This window comes from Ctenopharyngodon idella, chromosome 16 (genome assembly GCF_019924925.1).
Source record: "Ctenopharyngodon idella isolate HZGC_01 chromosome 16, HZGC01, whole genome shotgun sequence".
Taxonomy (NCBI): Eukaryota; Metazoa; Chordata; class Actinopteri; order Cypriniformes; family Xenocyprididae; genus Ctenopharyngodon; species Ctenopharyngodon idella.
This window is the reverse complement of record NC_067235.1, coordinates 26,570,596-26,589,786: the sequence shown is the minus strand read 5'-3', so window position 1 is coordinate 26,589,786 and position 19,191 is coordinate 26,570,596. Positions and strand designations below refer to the sequence as shown.

At 36.8% G+C, this 19,191-nt stretch overlaps 1 protein-coding gene across 2 annotated transcripts; it reads left to right on the top strand.

The window, feature by feature from the left end:
- The first annotated feature begins 811 nt into the window (after positions 1–811).
- snx27b (sorting nexin 27b) lies at positions 812–19,191 on the top strand. 2 transcript variants are annotated; one of them, XM_051866766.1, is made up of 13 exons: positions 812–1,280; positions 5,764–5,995; positions 6,107–6,299; positions 6,419–6,483; positions 10,332–10,436; positions 10,528–10,606; positions 13,315–13,478; positions 13,566–13,655; positions 14,564–14,713; positions 14,863–14,991; positions 15,067–15,126; positions 15,201–15,263; positions 15,903–19,191. In XM_051866766.1, the coding sequence occupies exons 1-13, from the start codon at positions 955–957 to the stop codon at positions 15,945–15,947; spliced, it is 1,701 nt and encodes a 566-aa protein (XP_051722726.1). In that variant the 5' UTR covers positions 812–954; the 3' UTR covers positions 15,948–19,191. The 2 variants fall into 2 exon arrangements, with proteins under 2 accessions (XP_051722726.1, XP_051722725.1); XM_051866765.1 differs by having other exon boundaries at positions 814–1,280; positions 15,201–15,249.

Genomic DNA, 19,191 nt, shown 5'->3' with positions numbered 1-19,191 from the left:
TGTGGCCCAGATCGTCATACCACTTGTGGCAGATGTGGGACAGATTTGGGCCGGCACAAAGTTGCTATCTGGGGAGTGTCATTTGGAACTCATTTATAGAGTTATTTTTATTAAAAAATATATGTTGATAATGATTAAACACTTCAGTGCCCTCCAAAGGCACCATTTTAGGTAGCCTATATAAAGGGATGGATTGTGTGTGTGTGTGTGTGTGTGTGTTCTTGTATACATGGTTTATGAGGACACAAATGTGTATAATGACATGGGTATTACAATGTAAACATGGTTTATGAGGACACTTCCTGTGTCCTCGTAAACCAAATGGCTTTAAAAACATACTAAATGGTGTTTTATTGAAATTCAAAAAATGCAGAATGTTTTCTGTGATGGGTAGGTTTAGGAGTAGGGGTAGTGTATGGGGTAGTGTAGTGTACTCTTTAAAACAAATAAATAAAAATGTTTAAGGAACAGTAGAAAAAAATTAACTGTTGACATATCTAGTATGGAATACTTTTTAATATTTCGTAAAAATAACAACTTAACAAATTTAGTTTTATTGGCTAGTTGTAAATTTGAGTAATTGACTAGGCTAATTAAATAAAAATATTATATTTTTTAGAAGTATATATTCTACATAAAATATATTTTCTATTATTAATAGAACTAGAATCTATGCAAAACATGCAGTGAAATGAAAAGTCAAAAACATCTAAATGTCCTCATTGTCCAGTAACCGCCATACATATTCCGCACTACATGTCCCATGGTGCACTGTTTTGTTGTTACGTGCTAGAAGTAACTTTCAAGGCACGCAAATGCAGCAGTGTCTCGTGATGGGGGCGGTTTGGCGTCAGTCTTTCCCGTCTGGAGTCTGACGCACTCCGCCAGCCAATAAGCTCATGTAGCACTTCGGCGCCCGAACCCGCTGTGGAGGCAGGATTTCTTCAAATAAAGATGGCAGATGTTGTCGAAGGAGAAGGCACTCGCTCCGCTGCCCCTTCCACGCTTCACTCGGCGGCTCGCAACGGCTCTGGTATGAGCTCGGGGACTTGCGCCGGCGGCCTCGTCGCGACCACGGTCACCTCCGGGCCTCGGCTGGTCCGCATCGTCAAGTCGGACTCGGGCTACGGCTTCAATGTCCGCGGGCAAGTGAGCGAAGGAGGGCAGTTGAGGAGCATCAACGGCGAACTTTACGCCCCGCTGCAGCACGTCAGCGCCGTGTTACCGGGCGGCGCGGCAGATCGAGCTGGAATCTCAAAGGGCGACCGTATTCTTGAAGTGTAAGTTTATATGTAAATAATCTGTGGACACCTCCACCGTCGTCCCTTATTAAACAGAAAGGGACCTAATTTGGTCCTAAACACCAGAGGCGAGAGGCAACAGTGTTTCTGAGTCACTTAAAGGCTTACTATAAGAGAAATTACGCTGTAATCCAGTACAACTGCAAACCTGGGTAATAAGTGGGTTGATATATATTGGAGTAGCTGAAAGTTAGCCAGCCATGTCACTGCAGTACAACATATCATCTGTTAAGTCGCGAAATATACTGTATATTCAAAATACATAACATTTATATGGCATACAAAAATGTGAATGTTGCTTCACTGAAAACATATCTGTCCACTTGGTTACAGTTTATGTGAAGGATTTCATATTCTAAACACATCAGAGCTTGTCATTCAACATCTAGCATCACAATCATCCCATATAGTTGTTTAACAAATATTATTTTTAGAAGCTGATTTTATAGACTAATTTAATAGACACCTAATTGCAGTCAGTCACAGAATTTGGCTCATTCATGATGTCATCATTCACTGACCCTCATGTTTTTCCAAACCTGTATGACTTTTTTTCATAGACCAGAATGACCGCTTCACTTTCATTTATTGTATGGAAAAAGATTAATTGAAAGTGAATGGAGGCTGTCACATTCAGGCAAATCTCTTTTATTACATTCCTCCGAAGATAGTAAGTCATATGGGTTTGGAAAAACATGAGGGTGAGTAAACGATGACATGCTTTTCATTTATGGCTAAACTATCCCTTTAACATCTCTTTGCACACAGTGTCTCTGCCTGTCATATGCATCGGTGTATGTCTCTGCGTGAATGGCTGCTTCATTTCCACCAGATAAAGGAGGTTTGTGTTTGGACGTGTTTGTCTTCATTGCAGATTCAGGTCACATACAGCACCGTGAACAGACAAGCTCTCTCATTCCTTCTCATCTTGACTGCGCACTGTTCTGAGCAATACTGGGTCAAAATCAAAATAAATCTCAATGGACAATTGGGCAAACAATAGCTTTTATTCGCAGACTCCTCAGTGATCGGCACATCCTTTTTATAACCGTGGTGATCTCAAACATTTGCAGCATGATTATGTAACTGCAGACTTGTTGTCTGTGGACTACATTATAGGATGTTAGAAGGAATGTCTGGGTTATATTTTGTTGCGATTTAATATTTGTTGATGTTATTGTGTCTCAAATCTGCACTGGAGCGGTTCCGGTTTTGCATGTTAATATTCACAGGGCACCTCATTGATGCTGGCATAGGTTGCTATGGTGACAAGTGGTTTCCGTGGCGTTGAAGGTGACAGAGCTCAGCATCAGCATCAGTCAGTGTAAACTCAGGACAGAAAAGCAGACAAAACATTGCTCATCCATCTTATAATCTCCAACTCAGATACGTGCACCTCAAATTGATAGGACTGGGTAAAAGTATACATTTTCTTCATTTGAATAATCCTGATATCTATTTGTAAACTCCAAAGAGCAAACTTTTAAACTATGCTTGCTTTTAGTGGCTGTACAGTATTTGTACAAGATGTCTCTTTGTTCCACTGAAATAATTAACTTAACTGCATAGTTTGGGCCTTATTTCATTAATAGTTTTGTAATGTGTGTGTGTGTGTGTATATATATATATATATATATATATATATTAGTTGTGAATGTGAGTTTGCATTCTCTATTTAATGGGATGCAAAAAAAAGACTGTACCTTGAAATAATCACAAGAAATGATTTGCGTATTTTGTCTGCTGATTCACAAACAAACTCTTATGAGACAATTCTTTCAATGATTTCAAAAGGCCAAGTTAAAAAATCTGAAAAAAAAAAAAAAGTAAAATCTGCATGGAGAAATTATTTGCCCTTACTTGAAATTGCAGATCCCATGGATTCCTATTGAAACAACTGTATTTAGTCTGCGAAGATTCACTGAACAATGGGAAATGTGACTGCGCCTTTAGCAGAGAGAGAAAAAACTTCAAATACACCTGACTGAATCAGAATCAATATTGAATCTGAAAACCTCTATCAATACCCAGACCTTCAAATTGCTCCCTGGTTGCTGTGTTATAAACACACACACACACACACACATATATAATATATATATATATATATATATATATTAAACTGAAACAAAGTGTTGCCATCTGCCATATCACCCTGTAGCCCAAGACTGGATTCCCACTGAAGCTAAGCAGGGCTAAGCCTGGTTAGTACCTGGGTGGGAGGCCTCCTGGGAAAACTAGGTTGCTGCTGGAAGAGGTGTTAGTGAAGCCAGCAGGGGGTGCTCACCCTGTGGTCTGTGTGGGTCCTAACGCCCCAGTATAGTGACGGGGACACTACTGTCAAAAAGCACCGTCCTTCGGATGAGACGTTAAACCAAGGTCCTGACTCTCTGTGGTCATTAAAAATCCCAGGATGTCCTTCGAAAAGAGTAGGGGTGTAACCCTGACATCCTGGCCCAATTAGCTCATTGTCCTCTGTCAATCATGGCCTCCTAATCATCCCCATATACTGATTGGCTTCATCACTCGGTCTCCACCAGTAAGCTGGTGTGTGGTGGGCGTTCTGGCGCAATATGGCTGCCGTTGCATATCATCCAGGTGGATGCTGCACGTTGGTGGTGGTTGAGGAGATTCCCCCTTCCATATGTAAAGTGCTTTGAGTACCCAGAAAAGCGTTATATAAATGTAACGAATTATTATTATTATTGGCCAGAGTTGAGAATCCCTGTTATAGAGTGGTAAAAAGAGGGAGATGCTGTAAGGACAAACTGTAGGTTGGAGCCACGGTTGAGATGCTTCCATGGGCAACACAAAACTATGATTCATTGGCGTGATATTTACCGCTCTTTTATGTACAGTAAGGAGGAAAAGTGAGCGCTCAGTGGAGCTCTTTGAGTGGCTGACTTCGAGCGTATTTGAGTGTCTACGAGAAACAGACGAGTGAGAGAGTATGTCAATGCACTGCTGATTGCTGTTGAGTAACTCTTAAGTACTTTGTTGTAGTGATTTTACTGCATTGTTTTTGCTGAAACCCTTCGGCTCACTTTGGACCACATGTTCGCTTTGGGGTATCAGTGTTTGTTTTCTGCCCTGAACGATGTCTGAAACCTGCATTACAGTCAGACCGATATCTTGCACGCATCAACCACATAGAATAGAGATTTTGAGGTCAAACTCAGGTTATCAGGGCAGAAGATGTGAGACTTTGAGTAAGTGAGACCTGCTCAGTCATCTCTTGAGAACTTTTTTTTTTTTTTTTTTTTTTTTAATCAAACTTGACTTTTAGCAGAGCTGAAATATATAGTGTTGTTGTTTTTTTTTTTTTTTTTTTTTTTTTTTTTTACTACTAATCAGTTGGGCCAGTAGTTCATATTTCTATTTGACCTGCCAACATTTTCTCTGGCCACAAAGGAAGGATTAGTTTTATTTTTAGTTTTATTAAAATGACATATTTTTATTTTCTCAGAGTATTCTTTTATTCAGAATATTGTGAAATATTATTCCAATTTAAAATATCTATTCTATTTGAATACATTTTAAAATGTTATTTATTTCTTTGATGGCAAAGCTGAATTTTCAGCATCATTACGCCAGTCTTCAGTGTCACATGATCCTTCAGAAACATACTAATGTGCTGATTTACTAATTTTGTTCTCAAGAAAAATTTCTTCTTATTATCCATGTTGAAAACAGTTGTGCTGCTAAATATTTTTGTGGAAACATTTTTTCAGGATTCTTTAAATAGAAGAACAAATAGACATTTTTTGTAACAATGTAAACGTCTTAACTGTCACTTTCAATCAGTTAAATGCATCCTTGCTGAATAAAATTATTAATTAATCTTACTGGCCCCAAACTTTTGAACAGTAATACATTTTTACAAAAATAAAACTTGTAACAAACTGGATATTATACAGTTGTAATGTAATTCTATATTGGTAAATACACTTGCTGAAAAATGGCATAGGATGCAAATTTTGGTTAGTATTTTTTTAACACTTTCTTACTGATGCTTTTTTTTTTTTTTTAAAGTAATTTTTAAAAAAAAAAGAAAAAAAAATCTACGTTAACCAGCTAGATTGATGCTAATTGAAATGTTTGGTTTTCTTGCTGGCAAGGCATAAAATGGTTGTACAGGATCAACGAATGTAAAATTTTCAGTGGCATCACAGCACTGGCTTGAAAGGGCAAGTAACTGTTCCGTCAACTGAACCAAAACTCTCCCACATCCTTATTGTTGAGTCTTGAAAAGATTAGACCATAAAATAGGAGCTCCAGAAACTCCACCTAAGTAGTAATTCAGGATTAAGAGATATCTGATCTGACCTTAACCTTCTAATAGGTCCTGGTAAGGCAAGATTTATAGCATTAACCACTGAATGTCACATTGGTATAAAGTACTGACTGAGAGTAAAAGCTTAATTCTGTAACCAGATCCTTCTCTCTTCTTTTCGATCTGCAGAAATGGGGTAAATGTGGAAGGGGCCACTCATAAGCAGGTGGTGGATCTCATCCGAGCAGGAGAGAAAGAGTTGGTCTTGGCCGTCCTGTCGGTTCCTCAGCCAGAGACGGACAGTCTTGATCCTGGGGACGATGGCTCTTCGCAGTCTTGCTATGACTACAGTGACAAGCAGGCCGTGCCCATCTCCGTGCCCACCTACAAACATGTGGAGCAGAATGGGGAGAAGTTTGTTGTGAGTGTTTTATCCACTGTGCCTGCTTACGCTTCTTGTTCAGTCTGATATTTTTTTTCTGTGGTAATTTCAGGATCATTTTTAAAAGGGTTGTGTGTGTGTGTGTGTCAGGTCTACAATGTGTACATGGCAGGCAGGCAGTTGTGCTCGAAGCGCTATCGAGAGTTTGCCATCTTGCATCAGAATCTGAAGAGGGAGTTTGCTAACTTTGCATTTCCCAAGCTCCCAGGGAAATGGCCTTTCTCCCTGTCTGAGCAACAGCTAGACGCTCGCAGACGGGGGCTGGAGGAATACTTGGAGAAAGGTAAGGGGGGACGACAGGAAGGAGATGAAAATCTAGAAAATAACTGTTTACAGATGTTTCCAACATTCTCTGTCTATTTTTTTTTTTTTTTTTTTGCTGTTCCCTCTTCATCTCACCAGTATGTTCTGTTCGGGTAATCGGGGAGAGCGACATCATGCAGGAGTTTTTGTCAGAGTCTGATGAGGTAAGGCATTGTGTATATTAGGGCTGTCAAGTTATCAGATCACAGTAATTGTAGTATTGCTATAGAGTTTGTAACTATAACTGTATAAAAGCGTACAAAAAGAACTTACTGTTGATCGTTACGTCCTGCAGACTGGGGTGTATCTCATGTATAAAAGGCAAACCGTGACTTTCCATCTGATATTTATCCAAAGTCTACCCAAAGTTTGCCCTTAGGGTCATCTGATATAGGAGGATGGATAGCTTAGAGGTTGTTTGGTGTGGTTATACTCATTGGGTGATTGAAAACAGAAATGGGAAGTATCTGTGTACCATGGGGAATGTCTGGTGCCATTCATCCTCAGTCATCACATGACCACTCTGTCTGGACATGCAGAGTTTGTCCTCTGGGGTAGGAAGGCCTGATTTTAAGCATCTTATGATGATAAAAAGGTTTTATGCCCTGTTTTATTTTATTCCATTTTTCCCTGTTTGTGCTATTTCATGCCCAACAGACTAAAAGACAAGGAGCACTGCAGTGATGTGTTTTTATAGGCCAACCCAGAAGTTAGCATCACGCTGGTTCCCTCGACAAAAATTCAATAGGATTTTTCCATTGGCTTTTGGATTAGTGTGACCATCAAAAACAACACATTTATGATTCTTACACATTTTGTTTATCATGATAATCTTCATAAATGAACACAACTTTTATGAATTTTAAAGCTTAAATACAATCGGCAGAAGTAAAAGCTAAATGTAGGCTATAAACGAACTACACTGTGGTCGCACGATTTCAACGTCACTATCATTAAGCTTCCGACAACTGTTCCAGTCTTTATTTAAAAAACATTTTCCCTGGAAGTTTGAGTTAGGATAGTTTGCAAGGCTTGTCTTTTTTTCCCCTAACCAGTTCAGCGCAAATCCCTCCCTGCAGCCAGTTTCACTGGGAAGGGTTAGAGTTTAGTGTTCAGCGTAAATGAGTACACCCCCTTTGAAAAGTAACATTTTAAACAATATCTCAATGAACACGAAAACAATTTCCAAAATGTTGACAAGACTAAGTTTAATATAACATCTGTTTAACTTATAACATGAAAGCAAGGTTAATAATATAACTTGGAGAACAAAATTTTTACTCAAATTAGGTTGATGCAAAAATGAGTACACCCCACTGAAAGTCTCTGGAGCAAAGCTAAATTTTAGACAACAAATGTCTAATTTAACAAGAATTCAACCACAGGTGAGTTTAATTATTCATTACACAGGTGTGCATAATAATAATATTGATAATAATAATATATATATATTTTTAAATTGTTAGGCTATCAGATAGCTAGCTGTGGTGGTGTAGGCCTACTATCTAGCTTTAATAACATAATCACTTAGGCCGTGTGTCCACCAAAACATTTTTGGCCAGCTGAAAACTCCTAGCTGCGGGCACTTGAGAGCTCTTTGGCAGCAAAGTGTTTTTTTTTTTCTTTCTTTTTTTAAGTTGAGACGCTTTGCTTGCTATACGGAATATCCACAGAAGTGTTACTAGTATCTCATTTCACGCATAGTTTGCTTCTGTATTGTTTCTATATAAAAATGTTGATACAATGCATTTGATACAATTGCTCTGGCTCTTGTTTTAAATTATTTTGTTCCAATTTTTGCTTGTTGCCTGTTGCAGCAGGATGTGGCGGTTGGTCGATGTGGCATTTGTCCCGCCCCTCTTCCACTGTGATTGGGTAAAAAGTGACAGTGATGAGTGCTGCGTTTTACCCAAAGTTGAACATTCTTCAACTCTCGGCGACTGCTTAAAAATGCAGAGCGTTCAGCGTGAAATAGATGCTCAGTGCCTCGTCACGCTGCTGCCGTTTTAAAAATGCTCTGCTCCCATTGAAAACTACGGAGCCCTGCACGTGACATGCAGGGAAAAAAGTAAATTGTGTGCATGCTTTACTAAGTCATTCCCTCGATTTACTAAATCGTACGCATGACTTACTGTTTCGTTCCCTCAATTTGCTAAATCGTGTACATGATCTAGCAAATCGAGGGAACGAATTAGTAAGTCATGTGCATGATTTATAAATCGAGGGAACGACTTAGTAAAGCGTGCGCATGATTTAGTAAATCGAGGGAATGACTTAGTAAAGCCTGCGCACCATTTAGCCTACTATTTCTTTTTTTCCTGCATGTCATGTGAGGGGCTCCGTAGATAACAATTGGAAAAATTTGCTAGCATTTGGGGAAAAAAAGCTTTGGTGGACACACCAAAATCTTGTGAGCAATCCATAGCAAAACAAATACTTGCCTAATATAAGTAAAATGTTCTCAAATAATCAAGTAAACAGTCAGTAATAAAATAAAAACAAAGAAACAAGTGACAATAGCAGAAATAAATACAGCATAAAGATTCAGATACAAACAGTGCTTTAAGTTTAAGTGCTGTTTTTTTTTTTTTTTTTTTTTTCCTGTTATTGTTTAACATTAACGACACAGACAGCAGCGGGTATATTAGGTTACCGTCACTTTAAGACCTACAATGTGCGGATCCAATACTGACCATATGGACATAATTATGTGTGTATTTAACCATTCAAGCACAATGAGCATAGAAAGAGAACACCATTCGGTACACACTCTCTGACAGGCGGCAAAAGCGCACAGAAATCCGCAGCCAGTCTGACATCGGTCAGTATGTCAGTACCTAATTGAGTTCTCTTTCATGGTATACTGCGCTTTTAATAACTATTTTAAGTACTATCAAGCATATCATACTTTTATTTGGTCATTCATCCATGTTTCTTAATAGCTTCGACTAGACCATGGCAGGTGAGAAAGGTTCGCTTTTGCTGTTTCACACAGATTACTCACTGACATAACGTACGCAGCATTTGTATCCTCGTCCAAATAATGCATTACAACTTGGATATGCATTATGATTATGCATATAATTCGATTAGATAATTTATTGTTTGTGAGATTGTTTAATATTTGCAGTTTATTTTGTGGTGAAATGGCGAATTATGCAAGATCGCAAAAAATGCGACATTTTGTTGATTTCGTGTTGTTTTCAGCATTCACGTAATCGCGGAAAACTGGAGGGACTGATTAGAAAACAGAAAAGTAATAAGTAATGTAAATTCATTGGTAATAAAAAGTGTAAAGCATGACTTTTACTTTCTATAAATAAAAACGTTGAAAATGAATAGCTATGCCATTATAACAGAAGTATAAGAATATCTTGAGAGGCCTTCAAATATTGCTTTTGACAGTGGGGGGCCTTGAAGTCAAAAAGGTTAAGAACCACTGCCTTCAAATGATCTTACTCCCCCTAATGGCCCCGAAACTAATAAGTCTGTCTGTCTGTCAGTCTATCCATTCATCCATCCATCCAGCTATCCTGTCAGAGAGTCACTTTTCTCGCCCTCTCTGTCTTTCATATGCATGGCTTTATTGACATGACAGCAACTCTACATTTATAATACCAAAGCATTAGCAGGTCAGCTGCAGGCAATAATAGAACATTGTTTAAAAAAAAAAAAAAGAGAGAGAGAAATTAAAGTATGAAATAAGAAAATAAAATTTCAAGGAAAAAAGTTATTCTGAACAGTCCTCCCGGGGCTTAAAAATGCCTGTATGTCTTTCCAAAACAGATGAATCTGGTCTTTTATCTGTTTAATTTGTTGAGGATCTTCATGTATTTATTCAGCATGAAAAAGCAGCATTTAAAAATGTGGCAGTCATGTTGTTATTTGTGAACCCATTTGCATGTTCTATTGCTCAGCTGTGAGTGTGAGTCTGTACTTTGTCAGGGTGTCTCTCAGGCACACAATGGACAAGCAGTACTGTATTTTTAGGTCCCTCTCTCATTTCTCCTAGAACTATAATGGTGTTTCTGATGTGGAGCTAAGGATAGCCATGCCAGACAAAACTACAGTTACAGTCCGGGTGCGAAAGAATTGCACAACAGACCAGGTCTACCAGGTACTGTATTTAATTCATTTGACAATATAGCAAATGCATCAGTTTCCAAATCCAAATATTTAATTTATTCTCCGTCTCTCTCTTTTTTCAGGCTGTAGTAACAAAGATTGGGATGGACAGCATTACTGCAAGTTATTTTGCTCTGTTTGAAGTCATTAACCACTCCTTTGGTAAGAGCTCCTCTTTATCATTTCTCCTGCATGAGTGTTATATGCCTGTTTAGTAATACTAGTAACTAGGTGTGTAATGGTTCAGATTTTTTTAATTTTGGTCAATAAAAATATTTGAACACCATGATCAGCTGGTTCCAAAGAGCACATTGTACACACTTCTAAAGGTGTTAAGCCATGTGTGGCAACAAAATGGAATGCTCTGTGAAATTGCTGACAAACATTTATGTCAATGTTAACATTTATTGCAATTTAAATAAAACAGATATGAACATGTTGTCACAAAGATCATTATGACAAACTAGTAAACACCATGAAGGTTCAGAATCACATGGCAGAAATGAGAGATGTATTTAATACTAACTCAAATCATTATTGTCTGATTAGTTTTCCCTGTGTAGGTAAAGTGTAGGTTTGATGATAAAGTGCCCCTATTATGCTATTTAAAGGTTCCTAATTTTGTTTTGGAGGTCTCGTATAATAGATTTACATGCATCAAAGGTCAAAAAAACACTTTAATATTTTCATAAAATACATTGCACAGCACCTAATTTCTCAAAAACTCTGAAAACAGTTTGTTCGAAGATTCAGTCTCACTAAACCCCTCCTTACCACAAAGCTGCTCTGATTGGCCAGATGGCCCAGTCTGTTGTGATTGGTCGACTGCTTTCAGCACGTGTCTGAAATGAAACGCCTATTACCATATTTAATTTTCAGCTCCGGTGGCTTCCTCAGTGCTTGGTACACAGAGAAAGGAACAGAAAAAATTACGTCTGTTTTTTCCTTATCAATTCCAATACGAGTCCTCATCCTTTGAAACTGCATGCAAAGTGAATTCAAAGCGTCTTTAAGGCCTCAGCAACAACTACAGTGTTTGAGGGCGGGTCAAAGTAGATGTGGGCAGCCAATGAAAACCACAGGCTGGTATTATGCTAATGTGTTATGTTGTGACATAGGTAAGTAACATCAAACTGGCATTACTGACGACTCGTTTTTTCAGTTCAGAATAGATTTTTTATTTTAGGAGAAAACTTTTTTTTTTTTTTTTTTGTCATACAGACTTTGCAGACCTTTTACATTCACAAACAGCTACATTACACATTGGATGAAAGGTTATATTAGAAAGAGCATAAAGGGGGCACTTTAAGTAAAGCAAATCACAAAAAAATGAAGCTTTTGTCAGTCAAAATAATTAAGCAATTTTTTCTTGCTCTCCTCAAGTTATATCAAGTGTACTTTAATTCATTGTTAAACAGATTTGTTGTTTCTTTTTCTTCTATCTAAATGTACACCAATTCACTGATGCAGATTTACCATAATTACCCTTGAAAATGGACACCTCGCAATTCATTCACATTTAATATTCATACTTTTAGGTGCATCCTAAGATATGAGATGAAATGCAATACAAACATGCATCGAACTGTGTGTGGCAGATCTTTTTTTATTTTTTTTAACACGAACCATTTTACCCCAAGTAGAACTGTTTCTGTCATCATTTCTTGTAACGAACTGGGTATGTTCAAGTTTTGTAGTTTTTCATATCTTTTTCATGTAACTAGGATTTTTATGGAAACCTATTTAAAAGATTAAGAAATAAATGTAAATTTTAACTTTAAATCTCACATTTGTGACTTTATTTCCCAGACTGTAAATGTATTTTGGTAACACTTCATAATGTATTCGTAATTGTATGATGAAATGCATTATATATTTTCATAAATAATTGTAACCAGTTAAAATGCATTATAATATTTACAGATTCATTGTTACATCTGAAATTGGTTGTCTTTCTAAAGCTGTATTATATGCTTTTAATATCTCATTAATCATGAGACCACACAATGCATTACATGGAATAATTAATGCATTTTAAAATACTTTAATAATGCATTATACAAGGCTTTAATTATAATTGTATTTCTTATTTTAATCCTTTATCAATTACCTTTTTATTCTGAAGCATAACCAGCCTTTGTTTTATAGTTGTTGTTTTTTTAATTATATTTAATCTTACATGTATTTAAATCAAATACACTTTTCAACATCACACACACACACACACACACACACACACACACACACACACACACTAAGTCCTTCATTGTCTTGTCTGCGCTCTGCATGTATGGGGTTTGTTAGCTCACGGCTCTTAAATTATACAAGCCTCTTTGTTTACTAATCTTCTTATCCAGTCTCTTAATGAAGGCAAAATGTGCTCGGCCAGTATGTTTGAGTTTGTGATTCATGTCAAAATAACTTCAAAGTCCCATCCACATTTTAAGATTTGATGTTTCACAAAATTTCTGTATTTGTATCTGTAATTGCTCCCAAAATATCCAAGCAGTTAGTTAGTGTTTATAGGAGGGTTTGTGGGTGCTGTGTATTTGGTGTTTTATAGAGCAGCTTCGAACATGTTTCACCAGGATGTCTCAACTCATGTGTTTAAGTAGCAGGGTCTTGTGTTCACATCAAGCTCAATTTTTAATGGTTTAGTTTTATATATATATATATAATTTCATATCTAAATATATAATATTAATGATATAAAGTTAAGTAATATATAATAATAAATGAAGTACATAATAAAATCCTTACAACTTTATTACTTTATTAAATATTCTAGAATCTTCATCTTTCATACTTTCTCTGTCCCGGTTTCTTACTGCTTATCTACGCCTATATTTCTGTCTCTCTCGATCTCTCAGCACGCAAGCTGGCCCCTAATGAGTTTCCACATAAGCTGTATGTGCAGAACTACACATCTGCTGTCCCAGGCACCTGCCTCACGCTCCGCAAGTGGCTCTTCACCACAGAGGAAGAGATTCTACTCAATGACAACGAGCTGGCTATCAACTATTGCTTCCATCAGGTCTGTGTGTGTGTTTTCAAGAAAATGTGTGTTTGTGGCAATGCGTTTTCAGCCTGTGCTAGTGTTTACTTGTGTCCTCTCTCTCAGGCTTTGGATGATGTGAAAAAGGGATTCATCAAAGTGGGAGAAAAATCCTACCAGCTCCAAAAGCTCACTGAACAGAGGAAAATGACCATGGTCAGTCACCAAACAATGCAAATTCACAGTTATTGGAGGCATTAGTGGAGGTCTGTGGGTTAAAGGAATAGTTCATCCAAATATGAAAACTGTCATCATTTACTCACCATTGTGTCATTCCAAACTGGAGTGCTGTTATGTTTTCTGTGGAAGGCAAAAAGAAAGTTTTCTTGGTATCCTTTAAATTTCGAATTATCCAGCTCTCAAATCAAATATTGCACATATGGTGAAGGTTAAATCTCATGACGTTTAAACATTTGGTTTGAGAGTGAATGTTAACTTTAAATTACGGTCTGTTTATCACACATCTATCGTAAGGATTCAGAAGACTTTAAATGCCAAACACAAGTCATGTGGACTATTTTTCTGTTTCCATAGAAAAAATAACAGCGTACAGGTTTGGAACGACATTAGAAATATATGACTGAATTTCTTTTTGAAGCGGCTTGAAGAAAAAAAGGATGCACAATATATAGGTTAACAGCAAATATTCTATTTTTGTAAGATTAGATTATTTTTTATTAGATTTTTTAAAAATAGAATGTTATTGTCACTTTGTCTATTATTACTATTAGATTATATTTGCCATCATCTAACACTCACTTAAAGTTAATCTTTAATAGCTGTAATAATTTAATTAACACTGTTAAATGTAAGATTTGCAAATCTATAAAACTAGTTTTTTTTTATACATTGCATTGTTATAAAGACATTTAAAATGCTACTAAATATTTCTAAACATTTATAATTCAAATAAATGTTGTTGTTTTTTTTAAAAAAATAATATGAAGCAGCACAACTGTTTTCAACATTGATAATAATAAAAACTTTTAATATCAGTGCATCCCTAATTGAAAAGTGATTGTGAAAAATTAATCTTAATCTTCCTGTACCTTCTTCCTCTGTAGTATTTAAGTATTCTGAGGACATGCGAGGGCTACAATGAGATCACTTTCCCGCATTGCTCCTGTGACTCACGTAGGAAAGGTCACGTCATCACGGCGATAAGCATCCGCCACTTTAAGCTCCATGCGTGCACAGAGGATGGCACTCTAGAGGTGAATGTGTTTGCTTTGAAGGAGTGAAAAGTTGCTTACTTGGTGTAATGATTATAGTATATGTTGTTGATACCACTCAGTAACTTACTTTTATAAGTTCAGATGACAGTTTTATATTGCTTAATGATTTGCCATTTGTGTCGTTACAGAATCAGGTGATAGCGTTCGAATGGTCCGAGATGCAGAGATGGGACACGGATGAAGAGGGAATGGCTTTCTGTTTCGAGTACGCACGAGGGGAGAAGAAGCCTCGCTGGGTCAAAATCTTCACTCCTTATGTGAGTCTCGTATGTCCATGTGATCTTGCAATCTGCATTTATTCTTGTGCACTAAAGATGCCTTCTCTTTTCTAGTTCAACTACATGCACGAGTGCTTTGAGAGAGTCTTCTGTGAGCTCAAATGGAGAAAAGAGGTGCGTACTTAAGTTCTAAATCAGTGTTTGCTTGCCTTTCGCTCTGTTATTATAAGATTGATATATTTTTTCAGGTTGAAGAGGAGGCCACGGACAAGGACAATAAAAACTGCAGTAAAGATGGTATGTGCGGTAAGGTAAGGCTTTGCCTGCCTCCATATTGAATTGTGGACTTTAAAGGGTTAGTTCACCCAAAAATGAAATTTCTGTCATTAATTACTCACCCTCATGATGTTCCACACCCGTAAGAACTTCGTTTATCTTCGGAATCACAAATAAGATATTTTTGGTTAAATCCAAGAGGTTTTTTTGATCCCCCATAGAAAGCAACATAATTACATATTTCAAGGTCCAGAAAAGTAGACATCGTTAAAATAGTCAACGTGACTACAGTGGTTCAACCTTAATGTTATGAAGCGAAGAGAATACTTTTTGTGCACAAAAACAAAACAAAAATAATGACTTTATTCAACAAATTCGTCTCTACTACGCAGTTTACATGACTATTTTAACAATGTCTTTACTACTTTTCTGGACCTTGAATGACGTCATTACATTGCTTTCTATGGGGGATAAAAAAAATTAAAAAAAAAAAACTCTTGGATTTAATCAAAAATATCAAAATAATTTGTGTTCCGAAGATGAACGAAGGTCTTACAGGATTGGAACTACATGAGGGTGAGTAATTAATGACAGAAATTTCATTTTTGGGTGAACTAACACTTTAATGTCCATCCATAATGTGTGCTCTTCTGAATCCTGTCTATCTTTAACAGAATATCTTCCAGCTGTTGAGACACAGAAGGGATGGAGGCACATGAATGAAGAGATCATCTCCTCTTGAATTTTCAAATACATGCACACGTACACTAAAAGCCACATACAGAGACATTTCAAACCAGTCCCATATGCTTACTTGTACTCCACCACTGATACACACATACTGAAATACGAAGATATGAAACAGGAAATGACACAACTACAGTGCAATGATGAAAATAAGAAACTACAAGAGACTTTTAAAGACTTAGGCCATCATTCCATTTCATTGGACTGGACAGAATTATGTTGGACGTACTGGAGTTGACCGCCAGCTCAGGACAGGAGAGACGACACTGAAAGGCTGCTCCAGGAGACGGACGTGGTCATTGACATGGCACCAGCATTGTGACTAATTCATGTCATGTGACTGGTCACAAGACGAGGTCTTCAGACGCAGACAACTGAGAGACTGAACTGTGCTTCTGGGGCGTGCGTCAATTTAAAGGCGTGGAAACTAATGCATCATGATGACACTAACACATGCACCTGTGAGGGCAGAGATGCTCTCTCAGAATGTATCAATTTAAAGGTACACTATGTAACTTTTGGCGCTCTAGCGGTTAGAAAACAAAACCGCATGCATCTTGCGGAAGAACATTGTGGCCGGAGCTACTTCTCTCTGTATATGTCTATAATGAGTCACACAGGTATTGGGCTACTAATAGTCTGAATATAAACGCTTATTATAGGCGTACCGTAGTGATTCAGGATAAGACAAAAACACAGTTTGGAAGATGGATTTCGCTCATTATATAAATTTTGTACATTTTCAAAAGAAGTTACATAGTGCACCTTTAAAAAAAAAAAGGAATATAAAACAAAAACATTACTTCATTTTCCACTTGGACAATCAGAGTGAGAGAGGGAAAGAGAAAAAGCTTTTCAAGCGAGTAGAAACGAGGGCAAGAGAGACAGATCAATACTTTCCATGCTTTTCCACATTAATTTGTCTCTTACCTCACTATTGCCACAGTGTTGGTAGTAGGTTTGTACAGATTTTCAGCCCTTTAGCTGAACTGAGGTTTTTAATTTAATTGTTTTTCGTGCTCTCATTTGTCTTTTATTCTCCAAAGCAGTATTTGGTTGCATTGGCCATCGCCAGGCCCAGATGGAATTTCTGTGCAGATTTTAATGGGATTTTCTCCTGGTAAAAATGTGTTAAACGGGTCAATGATGTGACACTCATTTTAAATCTGTTATTTATTCAAAATATGTTAAAAAATGCGACTCATATATACATAACTTTTTTTTTTTTTTTTTGGTTCAGGATTTAAAATGTCATGTGATGTGACTCCCTCCGAAACATAATGATAATTCATTTGAAAATGTCATAAATCAGTGGTTCTCAACCTTTTTGACAATATTCAGAAGCCCCTTGTATTTGCTATATAGGTTTTTTTTTTTTTTTTTTGCTGTAATTACAAAGCCCATATTTTGATTTCAATTTTTTTTTGTCAAAACTGGGAATGTCCGTATGTTAAATAAGTTAACCAGAATAATCTAACAATGTTAGATTATTTTAATAGGCTCATCTTGCAAACTAATTAATATATATATATAATATATATATTTTTTTTTTTTCATGGACATTCTTGCATGTCATTGACCTAAACACAGCTGAAAGTGCTTTTAGTAGCTAATTTATGATTAAATTAGGCAAAATATTTAGCAAGTGAACACTTAAGGGCTGGGTAATATGAATTATAAATGTTGTAAATCTGCAGAGAGTCTGTGTGGGTCTGGCCACCGATCTTAAACACCTGCCCACTAATCATCTGTAACAGTTCTGTGTGGGTGTTCACTCTGCTCATATATAACTTCAGCTGTATTAACAGTGTTATAAATGTGAAGCACTGAATTGGCTGCTTGGTTGTGGATGCCATGCCTTCATCCAGCAGTAGGTGGCTCTGACCACACAGGAAGCCATCTGCATCAAACCATGTGTGAGTGTGTGAGCATTTGATTTTTTCCTCTTTTCTTATTCCCCCCCCCCCCCCCCCCACCCCATTTTACTTATTGTAGCGCAGGCGCATACAAATCTGTCACTTCAGACCAGACCAGTCAGGACATGTTTTGCACTTTTTAAATGACGTATGTATGTGTGATGTGTGTTAAAAGACTGATAGCATGCCATTTCTGTCCTGCATTGTTCCATTAGTTTCATCACGTTCATTGACTTAAAAGGAATATTCCTGGTTCAATACAATGCCACAATGTTAATTACCACAAAAAGTAATTTAAAAAATCTGGGTTACAGTGAAGCACTTATAATGGAAATGAATGGGGCCAGTCTGGAAATACTGACTGTTTTAATAGTCACAAGACAAATAATGTGTATTAACACAATTTTTGTGTGTCAAATTGTTTACGCTTTCTGTGTAATTTTATATCCAGCTATACAATGTCGTAGCTATTACAACATAACTTTTAAACTCTAAAACGACTGTGATGAACAACTTCACAGTTCAAATAATACACAAGTTTGATCAGAGAAATCAATGTTTTATAAGCTTTGTATTTCTGCTTTTAAATCCTCTAAATATTAGCCCCACCATAACCTTGACTTTAGCTTTGTTTTCTGTTGTTTTTTTAAAGACCTGAATCACAATGAATTAGCTAGTATTCAACCAGGATTATTCCTTTAAAAGACAAACTGAGTGAGCAACGCCTTTGAACAGAAAAATCAGTGGATTTATGTTGTGTTGAATTACAACAGATGTCTTATATAACGGTTATGCTGGTTATCATGGGATTCATGCAAAGCCTCTGCGTAAGCGTACAGATCAAATATCTCTTCTTTCTTGTCAGATGGCTTGTCATAGACTTTAAGATGAGACTTTTAGCTTCGTCTGTGTTTATCTCTCCCCCTCTCTCATTCTTTACTCTTTCATTCTCTCCGTTTGTTTGCTCTGGTTGTTTTTCTCTATTGGTTAAAACTTTAATTTATTTGAATATGGAATTCAAACACAAATATCTCTGTGTACAGTATTTTCAGCGCTGTGAGTTTTTGGGTAACCTTTTCAAAAACAAGGCACAAGTACATTTACAAAGTGACTGTAGTAAAAAAAATAAGCAATGTAGGGCACATACTGCAAATAAAACAAAACAAACGGTATACCTGGAGGAGGTTTTGAAATCGAAATCTCAAGTTGACATGAATTAATGTAAAAGCAAAATGTTTGGTCATAGCATTATAATAAATTGTAACATATTCTTTTAAATAAATTGATTTATTGACCCAAA